At 52.4% G+C, this 14082-nt stretch overlaps 3 protein-coding genes across 3 annotated transcripts in view; 2 read left to right on the top strand and 1 right to left on the bottom strand.

Moving 5' to 3' along the window:
* The window catches only part of SEMA4G (semaphorin 4G), a 7670-nt gene extending 103 nt beyond the window's left edge, over positions 1-7567 (top strand). Inside the window, exons 2-14 of the mRNA XM_027851643.1 lie at positions 5-19; positions 964-1062; positions 1343-1436; positions 1714-1827; positions 2328-2491; positions 2611-2780; positions 3171-3315; positions 3679-3901; positions 4104-4219; positions 4364-4524; positions 4711-4772; positions 4957-6194; positions 6372-7567. Of these exons, the coding sequence (XP_027707444.1) occupies positions 5-19; positions 964-1062; positions 1343-1436; positions 1714-1827; positions 2328-2491; positions 2611-2780; positions 3171-3315; positions 3679-3901; positions 4104-4219; positions 4364-4524; positions 4711-4772; positions 4957-5795 (2202 nt within the window). The 3' untranslated portion in view covers positions 5796-6194; positions 6372-7567. The remainder of the gene's footprint in view (positions 1-4; positions 20-963; positions 1063-1342; positions 1437-1713; positions 1828-2327; positions 2492-2610; positions 2781-3170; positions 3316-3678; positions 3902-4103; positions 4220-4363; positions 4525-4710; positions 4773-4956; positions 6195-6371) is intronic.
* A 1658-nt stretch (positions 7568-9225) lies between these two features.
* Positions 9226-10086, bottom strand: MRPL43 (mitochondrial ribosomal protein L43). Its single transcript, XM_027851502.1, has 3 exons — positions 9910-10086; positions 9642-9748; positions 9226-9477 (listed from the first exon to the last, which is right to left on the bottom strand). Exons 1-3 carry the CDS (start codon positions 10038-10040, stop codon positions 9275-9277), a joined length of 441 nt encoding a protein of 146 aa, XP_027707303.1. The 5' UTR covers positions 10041-10086; the 3' UTR covers positions 9226-9274.
* Positions 10087-10202: 116 nt separating this feature from the next.
* On the top strand, positions 10203-13985 carry TWNK (twinkle mtDNA helicase). The gene is made up of 5 exons (XM_027851501.1): positions 10203-11912; positions 12119-12359; positions 12553-12660; positions 13014-13155; positions 13419-13985. Exons 1-5 carry the CDS (start codon positions 10670-10672, stop codon positions 13707-13709), a joined length of 2025 nt encoding a protein of 674 aa, XP_027707302.1. The 5' UTR covers positions 10203-10669; the 3' UTR covers positions 13710-13985.
* The last annotated feature ends 97 nt before the right edge of the window (positions 13986-14082 follow it).

The following is a 14082-nucleotide window of genomic DNA, read 5'->3' as shown; positions in this document are numbered from 1 at the left end:
GAAGGGAAGAAATAACCAGGTAGGTAAGAGTCCCCTATCCCTTTTCCCACCCCTCACTACAACCACCTAAACCCCATATCCCATTGAGTGAATGGAGGGAAGAGAGACTGGAGGCAGGGACACCCATTAGAAGTTTAATACATCAATGTAAGAAAGAGATCCCGAGTGCCTGGGCTAGGGTGGGGGCCACACTGCAGAGGTTGACTTGACAGGACCCAGTGACCAATAAGATGTGGGAGCTAGGGTAGTTAGACATCACTAGGATGATTAATTTGGGTAACTGGGAGGATGGTAATGGCACTGACAAAGATGGGAGCATGATGGGAAGGAGTGAGTTTTGAGGGAAGGATGATGAGTTTTAGTCACTGAAACATCTGGGGGAAATATTTAACAGATACATGAAAATGTGAGTCTGGAACACAAGAGAGTGGTTAGGGCTAGAGAACTAGAGGGATGAAAATCAGCAATGTGTGAGGGTTTTTGAAGGTGGCCATAGGTATCCTGAGAAAAGAGTAGCAGACCGGGGATGGGGTCTCAGAGACTGCTTACATTCGGAGGATGGGAAGAGGAAAAGGGGGGCTGTCAGGGAAAGAGCAGGGCTTCATAATCTCCTCTGTACCACAGGTGCATTTGGCAGTCTGGGGAAGCCTTTGGACATCTACTGCCCAGTAGTTTTAAATACATGAAATAAAATACATAAGGTTTCAAAGGAAACCACTTGTACTGAAACATGGTTATCAAACTATTAAAAGAATTAGACAGTTCAGAGAGGCAGAAGAAGGATTAAGAAAGTGAAGTATCAGGGAAGCCACGGGAACAGCAGAGATTATTAAGACTATCCAAGGACATCGAGACGTTAGGATGAGTGATTCCAGTTGAGTAGAAGGTGGAGAGGAGCTGTCAGCCTGGCCAGGGACTCATGCCCCTTCCCCACCTTTGTCCCTTTAACCTGACCCCCTCCAGACTGAGTGCTTCAATCATGTCCGGTTCCTGCAGCGTCTGAATGCCACGCATCTCTATGCTTGTGGGACTCATGCCTTCCAGCCACTCTGTGCTGCCATCGTAAGGCTGATCTGACCTTTCACCTCCCCTCCCCGTCCTATCCCAGTGCAGCATTTAGCTGCCTCCTCATCGTTTCACTCACTGCCCTCTGATTCCTGACCCCTGAAGATTCATCAGGGATTATTCCGTAATTCCATGTAATAGGGAATTTGACCTCCCTGCTCCACTTACACGAGGCTCCAAGCATCAATTCCCCAGGGATTGTAGCCTTGCCATAGTGCTGCTCCTCACCTTCTGATCACCTTCCCACCCCTATTCTGAGCTGTTTGTCTTTCTCCAGGATTCTGAAGCCTTCACTTTACCTCCTAGCTTTGAGGAGGGGAAGGAGAAGTGTCCCTATGACCCAGCCAGGGGCTACACAGGGCTGATCGTTGGTGGGTGCTGTGTGTGTGTGTGTGTGTGTGTGTGTGTGTGTGTATGTATATGTAGTGCTGCCACAGTGTGATGCAATGCCCACATGTCAGATACCACCGTGTGTATATAACATCTCCCACAGGACTAACGTGCCCCTCCACTTGGGTGGCATGAATGACATGTTCTGCCTGTGTCAGACAGCTCCCTCCATGCGTATGTGACACTATCCCCCTGCACAGCTGACATTTGTAACACATGGGTAACGTGACACCATGTGTGATGTTTCCCTGATCCTAGATGGTGGCCTCTACACTGCCACAAGATATGAGTTCCGGAGCATACCTGACATTCGTCGGAGCCGTCATCCCCGCTCCCTACGAACTGAGGAGTCCCCTCTACACTGGCTCAATGGTGAGGGGAACAAAGTTGGCCATTTAGAAGAGGGGACAGGTTCAGAACCTGGGGGCCTAGGAAGGTGAAGAGGCAGCGACTTGGAGGGACTGGGGCTGGTCTCACTTTTCAAGATGGAGGGGCAAGGCCAGGACCTAGACCTTAGGTAGGGCCAGTAAAACTTGGAGATAGATGGACAAGGAGGTGAAAGGGGGTGGGGGTGGGGAGAGATATGTTTCCATTGTTTATTCTCTCACTTAAAAAATATGACCTGTTTCAGGCCCAGCTGGGTCCTTCTCTTCATCTTCATCCCAGCCCATAGACACAACAGAATATTCTAGATTAATGTACATTACATATATTTGGAGAAACCCCTAGAGATGGGGAAATGAAAACTTAGAATAATAATGGAGGTTAGGGGACCTACAGGAAATATTTGTGGGATCCCCCATCTGAGGAAGATGCTTGGTACAGTTTGGGTGGTCCAAGGAGCCTCTTTTCTGAGGCCTCTACTCCTTTAGATGCAGAGTTCGTATTTTCCGTCCTCATCCGGGAGAGTGAGGCCAGCACTGTGGGAGATGATGACAAAGTCTATTATTTCTTCACGGAACGTGCCACAGAGGAAGGTAGTGGCTTCTCACAGATCCGGGGACACCGGGTAGCCCGGGTAGCCCGAGTTTGTAAGGTAAGCTAGGTCTAGGCATCTGAGACCAGAAGAAGACATAGGGCAGTCTGGGGTAGAAGAATTCCTTGGACCTCCTGACCCCATCATGGTGGCTGAGCCCACCACTCCTCTGGCTCTAGGGTGACCTTGGTGGGAAGAAAATCCTACAGAAGAAGTGGACATCTTTCCTGAAGGCCCGGCTGACTTGTCATATCCCCTTGTATGAGACCCTGCGTAGTGTCTGTAGCCTGGATGGGGGTTCCTGGGCCTACACTCGCTTCTATGCAGCATTTAGCTTGGCTACTCAGTGGTCAGTGCTGGGGAGAACCCTGGTGGGGGGTGGGGAGAGCCCTAAAATAACTGGGGACAAACTGGGAGTTGGGGAGTCATTTTGAAGGAAATCTAGGGATTGGATCAGATTTCTGGGTATTTCCAGCCCTACCAACCTGGTGAGGAGTACTTAAGGGGGTGGATTGGCTGCAAAGGAGGAATTTCAAGCATGCTGACCTCTGCTAATGGCTGAGATAGTGGGGGTGGCTCAACTGACTTCAGTAATGACCAATCAGCCACAAAGTCCAAGGGCAGAGAGGCGGGACCTCCCCTCCCCCCCACCCCCTTTTCTGTCCTAGATCACAGAAAACCGAGGAGAGGGCAGACTGGTTCTTGGATCTGAATTGGTCCCCCTCCTACCACCTCCCAGGAGGACCCTAGAGGCTTCAGCCATCTGTCGTTATGACCTGTCTGATGTCCAGGCATCCTTCTCTGGCCCCTACATGGAATATCAGGATGGTACACGTCGCTGGGGTCGATATGATGGGACTGTGCCGGAGCCTCGACCAGGCTCGGTGAGGGAGGTGGTCCCTGCTTTAATTAAACATCTGCTTTCTTATCAAGCTGACCTGGGGTGGGGATAGGGACAGGTCATTTTGTTGCTTAGGAGCCTAACTTCTCCCAGCTGAGGATGTTTGTCTGGGCACTTAAGAGATGGTAGTCTGGGATGAAAGAGCCCTGGGGTTGAAGTCAGAGGACCTGAGTTCAAATTCTAGCTCTACTATTTACTACCTGTATGAATTTGGGCAAGTCATTCCCTTTTGCCTGCTTCCTCATCTATAAGATGATCTTATGAAGGGGTTCTGACCCATCAGGGCTGGGCCTTAGGATGATCCTTCCCTGGTGTCCAGCTCCCTCACCAGAGCCGTTTCCCACAGTGCATCACAGATGGCCTCCGAAGGCGGGGCTACAACTCCTCTCAGGACCTACCCTCCCCTGTCTTGGACTTCGTCAAGTTGCACCCACTCATGGCTCGTGTGGTGGGGCCAGCCCGGGGGCGGCCCCTCCTGCTGAAGCGGAACATTCGATATACTCGACTTGTGGGGACCCCTGTCACTGTGCCAACTGGCCTGACTTACGATGTGCTCTTCCTGGGGACAGGTGTGACCCTGGGAATGACAGTCTCCTTTTGATCCCACTGACACTCATTTCTCACAAGTCACCCCTACCAACTCCTAATCACCCAACATACCCTAGACGCCACTGTTTATACCTTCTAATCACCTACTCACCCCACCCTTTAATCCTGAGCCTGCTGAATTTTTTGCCCCTGGGAACTTGACTGTGTTCTTTCCCATCTTAGCTGATGGCTGGATCCACAAAGCCGTAGTCTTGGGCCTTGGTATGCACATTATTGAGGAAGCCCAGGTGTTTATGGAGCCCCAGCCTGTGGAGAACCTGGTCATCTCCCTTGCCCAGGTACTCCCCATATCTAATTGACCTCACTCCTATGACGCTGCCACTGGCTATACCAGTACCAGGAGGGGAAGGGCTAGGGTCACAGCATTCATTGTGTGTGGCATGATAGATTGTTTCTAACTACCCCTCTCCTTCTGGTCCCAGCACAGCCTGTATGTGGGGGCCCCCAGTGGAGTGGTCCAGCTGCCACTGTCCCACTGCTCCCGGTATAGCTCCTGTTATGACTGTATCTTGGCCCAGGACCCCTACTGTGGCTGGGATCCTAGTGTCCAGGCTTGCCAGGAAGCTGCCACGGTACCCAACAGGTACTGGGGCCTGGAAAGGGTTGAGGCCGCCATTGTTCATTTGGACCTCTTAGTGCATGGGGGTGGGGGAGAGCACCTGAATTTCATGCCTGGGGTACAGATTTCAACCTTTGGTTTCACTTACTGGGGAAACAGAATCTGTGACCCATGCCCCTTCTCATGCTTTCTCCCCCTGCTCTTTCCCAGGACAGCTCTGATACAGGACATGGAGAGAGGCAACCGTGGCTGTCAGGGCAGCATGAATACAGGTAATAAGCCCGTGTAGCTCCATCATAGCAGCTGGAATGGGAACCTCTCCCTTCTCTCTAAAACTCTCATCCTGGCAGCCTTCTCAAGTAAGACTGTATGGAAGGTGAAGGGTATTCCCCAGTGCTGGGGCTTTCCCAGTCCCCTGCCCCAACAATCAGGCTTCCATCTCCTTCCTGCCTCCAGAACCACATCTGCTACCCAGGAACCGATCTGTGCTGAGGGGGGATGATGTGCTTCTACCCTGTGACCAGCCGTCCAATCTGGCCCGGGCCTCATGGCTACTCAATGGGAGTCGGATGCTGATGGACGGGAGGGATGGCTACCGTGTGGGTGTGGATGGCTTATTGGTGATGGACACTCGGCCAGAACATAGTGGTCACTACAGCTGCTATGCAGAGGAGAATGGGCTCCGCACCCTGCTGGCCTCCTATGGCCTCACGGTGCAGCAAGCCCTCCCAGCCCCAGCCCTAGCCCCAGGCCTGGTTCCCCCAGCCCTTGGTGCCCACCTAACCCCAGATGTTCATCTCCTCTATGTGTTGACCATTGCAGCCCTGGGTGGCCTCTGTCTTGTTCTGGCTTCCGTGCTCCTCTACGTCGCCTGCCTTCGAGGCAGTGGCCACCGCCGCAAGTATTCACTGGCCAGAGGTACTGGCAGGGCAGGGGGCTCTGCTGTCCAGCTGCAGACAGTCTCCGGTCAGTGCCCTGGGGAAGAGGATGAAGGGGACGAGGGGACGGACAGGGCAGGAGGACCTGAAGGTGCTGGTCTCCGTATAATTCCTGGGGAGGGGACCCCAGCACCTCCTCCTCCTCCCCCTCCTCCCCCCCCTACTGAGCTCTCCAATGGACTGGCTGCATTACCCAGCCGTCTGAGGAGGATGAATGGTAACAGTTATGTATTACTGCAGCAGAATGAGGAGCGGGCACCCACTCTACCTTGCTCCTTCACCGAGGAGCTCAGCCGAATTCTGGAGAAACGGAAGCACACACAGCTGGTGGAGAGGCTGGACGAGAGCTCCGTCTAAGCTGCCCTCCCACCTCCCACCCAGTCCCCTTTCCCTGCCCTGGCCTCCTGACCTAGGTCCTTCCTTTCCCTTGCCCCAATCCCCACCAGCCTTCCAGCCCCTAACTCACCCTCTCCAGCCTCCAGAGCTGACTTCCAGCCTGACACCCTCTGTTCAAGCAGGTCCTTTAGCCGTTAGCCTTCTAGGCCTTTAGCCCTACCCCTCAACTCCTACTACAGGGGTCCAGGTCATCATTGTCCTATACCACATAGCAGAATGTCTTCCCATGTCCCACTTGAGACCATCCTCCAAAATGGCTGAATGGGGCCACTGGTCAGGGGTCTAGGCCCCCAGGCCTTTAGCCTTCCCTCAACCACCCTTTGCAGAACCTGTGACCTCAAAAGAGTGAGCTACAGAGAGGTAGGTCTGCTTATAGAGCACCACCCCTAATTCCTAAAAGAAGGGGTGGGAGGTAGCTGGGATTCCACAACTTCCTTCTTCCCCCAAGCTGAGAAGAAACAAGGGGGCAGTTGGCATGTAGATAGGGCCTCTTGCCCAGTGATTATGCTGTTTCAGAGAGCCCCTGTCTCTTTCCAGCACTGCAGCTGCATGTTGGGCTGAGGGCAGAGGGCAGCTGCAGCAGAGCCTCCCATGTTTGCTGTCTGCTTCCCACCTTCTGCCTCGGTGCCAAGTTCTAATGGTGACTGGAGAAGTCTGAGACCCTGCTCCCCACACTGTGTCCAGCAGCCCCTCTCTGTGCTGGATAGAAGGTCTAGCATTGCAACCACCTGAGCAGTGCCATGTGCATGTGTGCGAGAGAGTATGTCTGGTGTGCATGTGTGTCTGCCTGGGTGATACACTCTCCCCTTTTCCCACAGGTACACTTGGATTATATTTCTTATACTTCTGGGGGGGCACACACCCTGCTCAATCCCATCCAGTTCTTCCCTTCCAACCCCAGTCCTCTGTGATGACACTCACTGCCCCACCCCAGCTCAGGGCTTTGTCTCCCAAGTTTGGCACCGAGAGGGAGCAGCACATAGCTCTAGACTTGTCTTCTCCATGCACACCTCACATATCTGCTCACACCTATACATGCTCATAAACAAGGTTACACATGCACACTCTGAGCCCCCCAAGCCCTGCCAAGAATGAGATGGTGGCTGCACTGTCCCTCCCCTCATTGCCTGGGATCCCCAATCTGTTTCTGACATGTCTGGTCCATTAACATTTCATGGGAGTGTCTCCCCCCAAGACCATCTCCCTCCCACTCCCACTGGAACTATGCAAAGGGCAGGTAGTAGGCAGGCTGGGAGATGGGATTCCTTGGTCCTGCCTCTGTCCTACTTCACTGTGGTGCTGTAGGGGTCAGTGAAGGTATGAGACCCCAGGATGAGATGGGACAATCAAAAACCCCTGACAGGGGTTGTTAACCCCTTTGGACCAGGATGATGACTGTTATTATTGATGCTGGGAGAGAACCCAGGACTACCATGTTTTTACTGCCCTTCAAACAGCACCATGAACCCTTCCCTTTCCCCAGCCGAATGTATTTATTATGAGAACCATGGAAGGGCTCTATTTTATTACTAGCCCCCAGGGGGAGGACAAAGTAGGGCAGAGGACAGATAGTAAGTGGCTCAGCTGGGGAGGGGGGTGGGACACGGGCTCATCTCCCCACTTCCTTCCTGTTGGTCAGTAAATAATGTCCTCTAAACCCTGTTGTCCTTGTCCAATTCATACCATGGTACTTCTCAAGTCTTCTGGGAAATAAAACAAATGACTTGCTACAAGGGTCTGCCCCCTATCAAATCTACTTCTAGAGCACAGAGGACTTTCCCCAAGATACAAGAACAGTGATCTCAGTACAACTATCTGGATTCTGGCCTGTGGTGTCACAAAGTCACTACTAGCTTCTGAGCTTGTCTTCCTTCCCATGTGGACAGGATAGGACAGAGATACCTGGGGGGGGGGGGGGGAGACAAGAAGCCCCTCAGGAGAAAGGTTAATAACCTCCTAGCTTCCATTTGTATCCAGTTTATGACATGGTCTGCCCCTCTTAATGCATTCTGGGCCTGCACCTACACAAGTGCTGAGCTTGTTACTGAGTTACCCACACAAGCTTTAAATTCTTAATCTTTACAGGAGGCCCTGAGGTGGGTGCAAACCCCAATAGGTCAGCAAGGCTTCTAAGAATCCAGGACCAAACTTCTGATCACTTCAGGGAGGTAGAAAAGATTATAGGAAGTTCCAGAATTCACCTCAATTTATGTAATTTAGAACTAAATGGAACCTTGGTGTTTTCCTTATGCTTAATAAATACTGACATCTGAAAAACAAGGAAATCTCCAAGGTCTTGGAGCTAAACTCTGAAATACAAAGAAAGGCAGAAATGTTGTTCCTGCCCTTTTAAAGGAGCTCACCTAGTGAGGCAAACAACTAGATACATAAAAGATGTGTAGAGCAGATAGAAGATAACTGAAGAGGGAAGAGAAAAGCTGGGCACACAGCTGGAAAGACCTTTCAGAAGGAGTGAGGGAGAGTATTCCATGCATGAGGACAACCAGTGTAGAGGCATGGAGCATTGTGTTAATGGCCAGTGAACCTGGATGGTGGAGTATGTGGTAGTAGAGCAAAGTGCAAGACTGGAAAGGAATCAGAATGGGGAGAGCTTTAAATAATCAAAGGAAGGTTTTCTATTTGATCCTAGAGCTCACAGGGAATCCCCAGGGTCTGTTGAGTGGGGATGAAGGTGAAACAGGGTTGGACCTGTACTTTAGGAAAATCATTTTGGCAGCTTGGTGGAGGATGGATTGGAAAGGGGATAGAAGAGGCGGGGAGACCAATCAAAATGCTACTTCCAATAATCCAGGCATGAGATGGTAAGGGCCTGTGCAGGAAGGTGCCTCTTGTGAGTGGAGAGATAAGGATGTGTAGGATAGACGTGATGAATGTAGAAATGATATGTCTTGAAAACAGAATGGGTATGTGGAACAAGTGTAAAGGAGGTGGCTCAATAGTAATAGGGAAGGTGGGAAGAGTTTAGGGGTAAAGCTAGAGAGAGCTCTTGGATATACTGAATATGAGATGCTTCTGAGACGTCTTATTGGTGATGTCCAAAAAGAAATCTGAGACGTGAGAAAAGAGATCAAGAGAGATTAGGGCTAGATACATATATCTGGAAATCATCTACATGAATGAACTCATGAGACTCCCAAGTGTGATAGTATAGAGGCAAAAGGGAAGAGGAAATGAGTTCTAAGTGATCAACTGATTAGCTTTTAGGTTCACATAGGTGATGCTTCTGGAAATCAAACCTCCAGTTACAAAGCCAGTGCACTTTCTCTATGTCCCAAAATCATGGGGGGATGACTTCCTTTGGGACACGACTGACAAGACAAAGGGAGGAAGTGGTAGGTGTGGCAGCTAGCAGTGAAGGGAAGAAGCATGATCGCTGTGTAAAAATAAATAGGTTTTATTGGGGTTTCTGGTCAGAACCATTAGCTATGACTTCCTTGCCCAGTTGGGGGGGGCCTGTTGGTAAACGGGTGCCACTGCCCCTGGATACTCGGGTTGTATGTGTGGTAGGGTTTCCGGATGCGAATCACGTCCAGGCCTGACTGGTCAGCTAACTTCTGGATCAGCGTGGCAATCTCCTCCGCCGTCTTATTACCGATAGCTACCTCCTGGGCAGAGCCGTTCACTACCGACACGGGAAAGGGGGCACGAGAGAGGCACTCGGGTCATGTTCCCGGGCGCGGGCCCGGATCCCTACCCACTAGCCACCTCCCAGCGGCCAGGTCTGACCCCACGACCCCGAGCTCCCGCCCCCAGCCCAGCCCGAGGCCCCCTCGGCTCAGGACTCACGGTACTCCGCCACCAGCTGAGGCACATGGCATTTCTTCGCGGTCACGTAGAGCACGACCCCCGGGTTCCTCCGCGCAAAGTCCGTCACATGCTGCTCCACAAACTCCCTGCGGGCGTAGGGGCAAACACGCACGCGCGCGTCAGGGCGCTTCCAACCCCTCCTGCCCCTAGGAGCCTCCCCGTCCGAGGCCCTTTCCCCAGTCGACGCGAGGGGAGAGGGAACGTTGTCTCTAGGGTCAGGGGTCAACTGTAGGCGCGCGGCCCCCACCTGGCGCCACGGGACGAAGGAGCGTCACGGCTGACCCTGAGGCTAAGGCGTTGCAGCTGCTGTACGTAGCGTCCCAGTCCGTTGTGTAGGACGCTGCCCAGGAAGCGGCTCGGGGTCCCGCGGGCCGTCATGGCCACTACGGCGGGCCCGGACGCCGAACTCCCGGAACCTTGGAAGCGACAGCCGGAAGTCAGGGAGCGGGGGGGCGTGCTGGAAGGAGGGGGCGGGGCGTAGCCACCAGATTTCCGGCGTGGGGTAGTCGCGCTAGACCTCGCAGAGTTTTGCTTCCGAGGTTGGCAACTGTAGCACGCGACTAGTTCCCACGTTGTTCGTGTGGGCGTCTTGGAACGGAGGAGCCTCTGGCGGGTGTTTGGGCGCTGTCTCGAGAAGGCTCCCGGAGCCTTGGAGAGTGGGGAGGCGTAGCTCGTAGAGCATCTTACCCATGGAGGGAAGGCCCGGGAGGGGAGAATGCGGTGGGACGGGCAACCCAGTGAGGACGGGGGCTGTAGGGAGGCCATGAGAGGTAGGGTCCTGACTCGGGGGAAGGGTCAGTCTTGGAGACTGGCGAGCCTGTGAGAGAATGGAGCCCCACTGGGAAAGGGGTGTAGAAGGGGAGGGGTTCTGTGTCGAGCATGGTGCCTGGCACACAGCAGGTGCTTAATAGATGCTTCTTGATTGTGTGATTGGTGGTAGGCCGGCTCGGCTGAGGAACTCCGGGTAGTATCGCCCCTTCTTTTTCCTTCCTGGGAGCCAGGCTGAGATGTGGATCTCTCCCCAAAGTGGGTACCCCCTGCGGGCCCTGCTGACCCTTCGATGGCCCATAATGTGGATGGGTTGCAGGGGCCTCCCCCGAGGAGGACCTCCCCGTAGGCCCTATCGTAAGGAGGTTCTGCCAACCCCAGAAACCCCCGTGGTGCTTGTCACTGCAGCTGAGATAAGGCAGTACCTTCGAGCCCGGGGTATCCCCTTCCAGGATGGGTACAGTTGCCTGCGCACACCCAGCCCATTCCTGGGGCCATGGGGTGCAGAGGCAGAGAACTGGACTGAGGGTAGCCCCCACAGTCTTTTCATTGATAAGACCACAGGCCACTTCCTTTGCACTGGCACCTTGGCTGAGGGCAACTGGGAGGACTTCCAGGCATCTGTGGAAGGTGGTGCGGCTGGTTCCTGGGTTAGTGAGGGTAAAGGGAGTGAGACTGTAGACAGCCACAGTAATGATGTACTGAGGATCTGGGATCGGGCAGTGCCACTCACTGAACTTCCAGACCAGGAAGAGATTCATGTGGCCCGAACAATGTTCAATCTGGCAAAGGTGTCTGATGCCACATTGAAGCTCTTCAATGTGCGCTATCTTCGAGCTGCCAGAAGCTTGGTGTTTCCGTGGTTTTCCCCAGGGGGCTTGAGTCTTAGGGGACTGAAGCTGCTGAAGGCAGAAGGTCAAGGGGAGGGTGTCTGCTATGTGGAGACCACTTTGCCTCGACCCAGTGCCTACCATAACCTATTTGGGCTGCCATTGATCAACCTACGAGATGTGGAGGTGGTATTGACCAGTCGGGAGCTGGATAGCTTGGCTTTGCATCAGGCCACAGGGCTGCCCACACTGGCATTACCCCGAGGGTTAACTTGCTTGCCCCCTACACTACTCCCCTACCTGGAACAGTTTCGACGAATTGTACTCTGGCTCGGTGATGACTTGAGGGCATGGGAGGCTGCCAAATTGTTTGCCCGAAAGCTGAACCCCAAACGTTGCTCCTTGGTTAGGCCAGGAGACCAGCATCCCCGCCCCTTAGAAGCTCTGACCCAGGGCTTGAATCTGCAGAGAATACTACGGTCAGCCCTGCCTGCTGGCCATAAGTCTATAGTGTCTTTCCGGCAACTGAGGGAAGAAGTTCTGGGAGAACTATCTAACGTGGAACAAGTAGCTGGAGTGCGCTGGGGACGTTTCCCTGACCTCAACCGACTTTTGAAGGGCCATCGAAAGGGCGAACTAACTGTCTTCACAGGTGACCTCATTAAAGATGGGTTTGGCCATTCTCACTTGGGGGAGAAAGTGGTTGTCCTCAAGGGGGATGTTATTGGTGTAGGTGTTGGGGATTTCATGGGCAGAGTGTTAGGGATCAGAGTGATAAATACTTGATTGTGCCCTCAGCTTTGAGGGTGGTGATCCCCAAGTCCTTTCTCAAACATGCCTTTGTCATGTATCCCTCAGGACCGACAGGCAGTGGGAAGACAACATTCATTAGTGAATATGCACTGGATCTATGTACACAGGGAGTGAATACACTGTGGGGTAGCTTTGAGATCAGCAATGTGCGGCTGGCCAGGATCATGCTGACCCAGTTTGCCATGGGGCGGCTTGAAGAAAGGCTGGAAGAGTATGATGAGTGGGCTGACCGCTTTGAGGACTTGGCACTGTATTTTATGACTTTCCATGGGCAGCAGAATATCAGGTAAGAAACCTAGTTTTGATTAGCCTGACTTCAAGACCAGATTGCTTCGATTTGAAGGAAGGCTGAAACTGCCAGCTGAAGCTTCAGGACCTCTCAGATTGGCCATTATATCAAGGGTGCTGGTTGATGGATACACTTTGTTGGTGACTACAGACCTTTTCCCCTCTTCCTCTGTGCACCCTCCCTCTTCTAGAACTGTGGTAGACACAATGCATCATGCTGTTTACGTCTACGATATCTGCCATGTGATCATTGACAACTTGCAGTTCATGATGGGGCACGAGCAACTCTCTTCAGACAGGTAACATCCCCTTCCCCAATCTTGGACAAAATCAAGTTTGTACATGTATTTTTTGGTTCTTGAAGCTTATTTTTCCTCCCTGCAAGCTGGGCATCCTGGAAATGGGATGTATATATATACACACACACACACACACACATATACACACATACATACACACTCATGTGCATGCTCTCACACCTTTTTTTTTCTGAGACAGAAGGAGCAGAAGTAGGATAGGTTGGAGTAGAATGTTGTCTGTGACTCTTTTGAGTCTTTATTTTGTCTTGGGTAACTCAGGAGAGTGTGGATCTGACTGTCCTTATTCCTCTGCCAATGACTGATAACCTTCTACCCTCCTGGGTTAATGGCAGGATTGCAGCCCAGGACTACATTGTAGGAGCCTTCCGGAAGTTTGCCACAGACAACAGTTGCCATGTGACCCTGGTCATTCACCCCCGGAAAGAGGACAGTGACAAAGAGCTGCAGACTGCATCTATCTTTGGTTCAGCCAAGGTCTGTATCCTGGAGATATTCACCTTGTAAATGAAAGGGATGGGGTATGGACTTGGGTATGTTTTAGGATCCTCTACAGTAAGATGGGAAAATATACACGTAGTAGCAATCCCCTATCTTTATCTGAACCCCCTAAAACCCATCCCCTCATTCCTACGTCTTTTCCCTCTTTCATTCCCTCCTCCACTTATCCTCTGTTTCCCTAATACATTTTGTTCCCTTTTCCACTGACATGGCCCTCCCCCTACAACCTCCTTCCCCAGGCCAGCCAGGAGGCAGACAACGTGTTGATCCTTCAGGACAAGAAGCTGGTAACAGGTCCAGGGAAACGCTACCTACAGGTGGCTAAGAACCGTTTTGATGGGGACGTGGGTGTCTTCCCTCTGGAATTCAATAAGAGCTCACTGACGTTCTCGCCCTCAGCCAAAGGCAAGGCCCGCCTCAAGAAGGTCAAAGATGACAATGAACTAGACCCCAAAAAGCCTCCCTCTAGGAAAGGGGGAGGAGCATCTGGGAAGCAGAAGGACAAAGCAGCCCAGACCCCTCCCCCCTGACAGCCATGGTGAGAGTAGTGTGGAGGCTGTGTTCAAGGAGCTCCCACACACCCTTTTGAGGTGAGATCCATCTGTGAGCTTGGTGCCTTACCTTTGTGGGAGTTGCTGAGCAGAAATGCTGAAAGGTATGGGAGTCGAGAGTTTTCAGTCCCAAGAGAGAAGGCATGACATCTCCCAGGACAGCGTGTGATTCTGACCCAATGGAGGTGGTCAACAGCCTGAAGAAAGCTGAGTCACAGGACTTTTCTCTAGGAAAATAAACCTATTTTTGTCAGAGTTTTGGTTGTTGTTTATTGTCCTTAGTTCTCAAAGAGGACCAAAATGATATCACTATGTTGGAGTCAAGGTATTAGTGTGTCTGATTGGTTGATCA

Source organism: Vombatus ursinus, unplaced genomic scaffold (genome assembly GCF_900497805.2).
Source record: "Vombatus ursinus unplaced genomic scaffold, bare-nosed wombat genome assembly UNPS02009205.1, whole genome shotgun sequence".
NCBI lineage: Eukaryota > Metazoa > Chordata > Mammalia > Diprotodontia > Vombatidae > Vombatus > Vombatus ursinus.
Note: the sequence above shows the minus strand (reverse complement) of the source record. Positions and strands in the feature narration are given on the sequence as shown.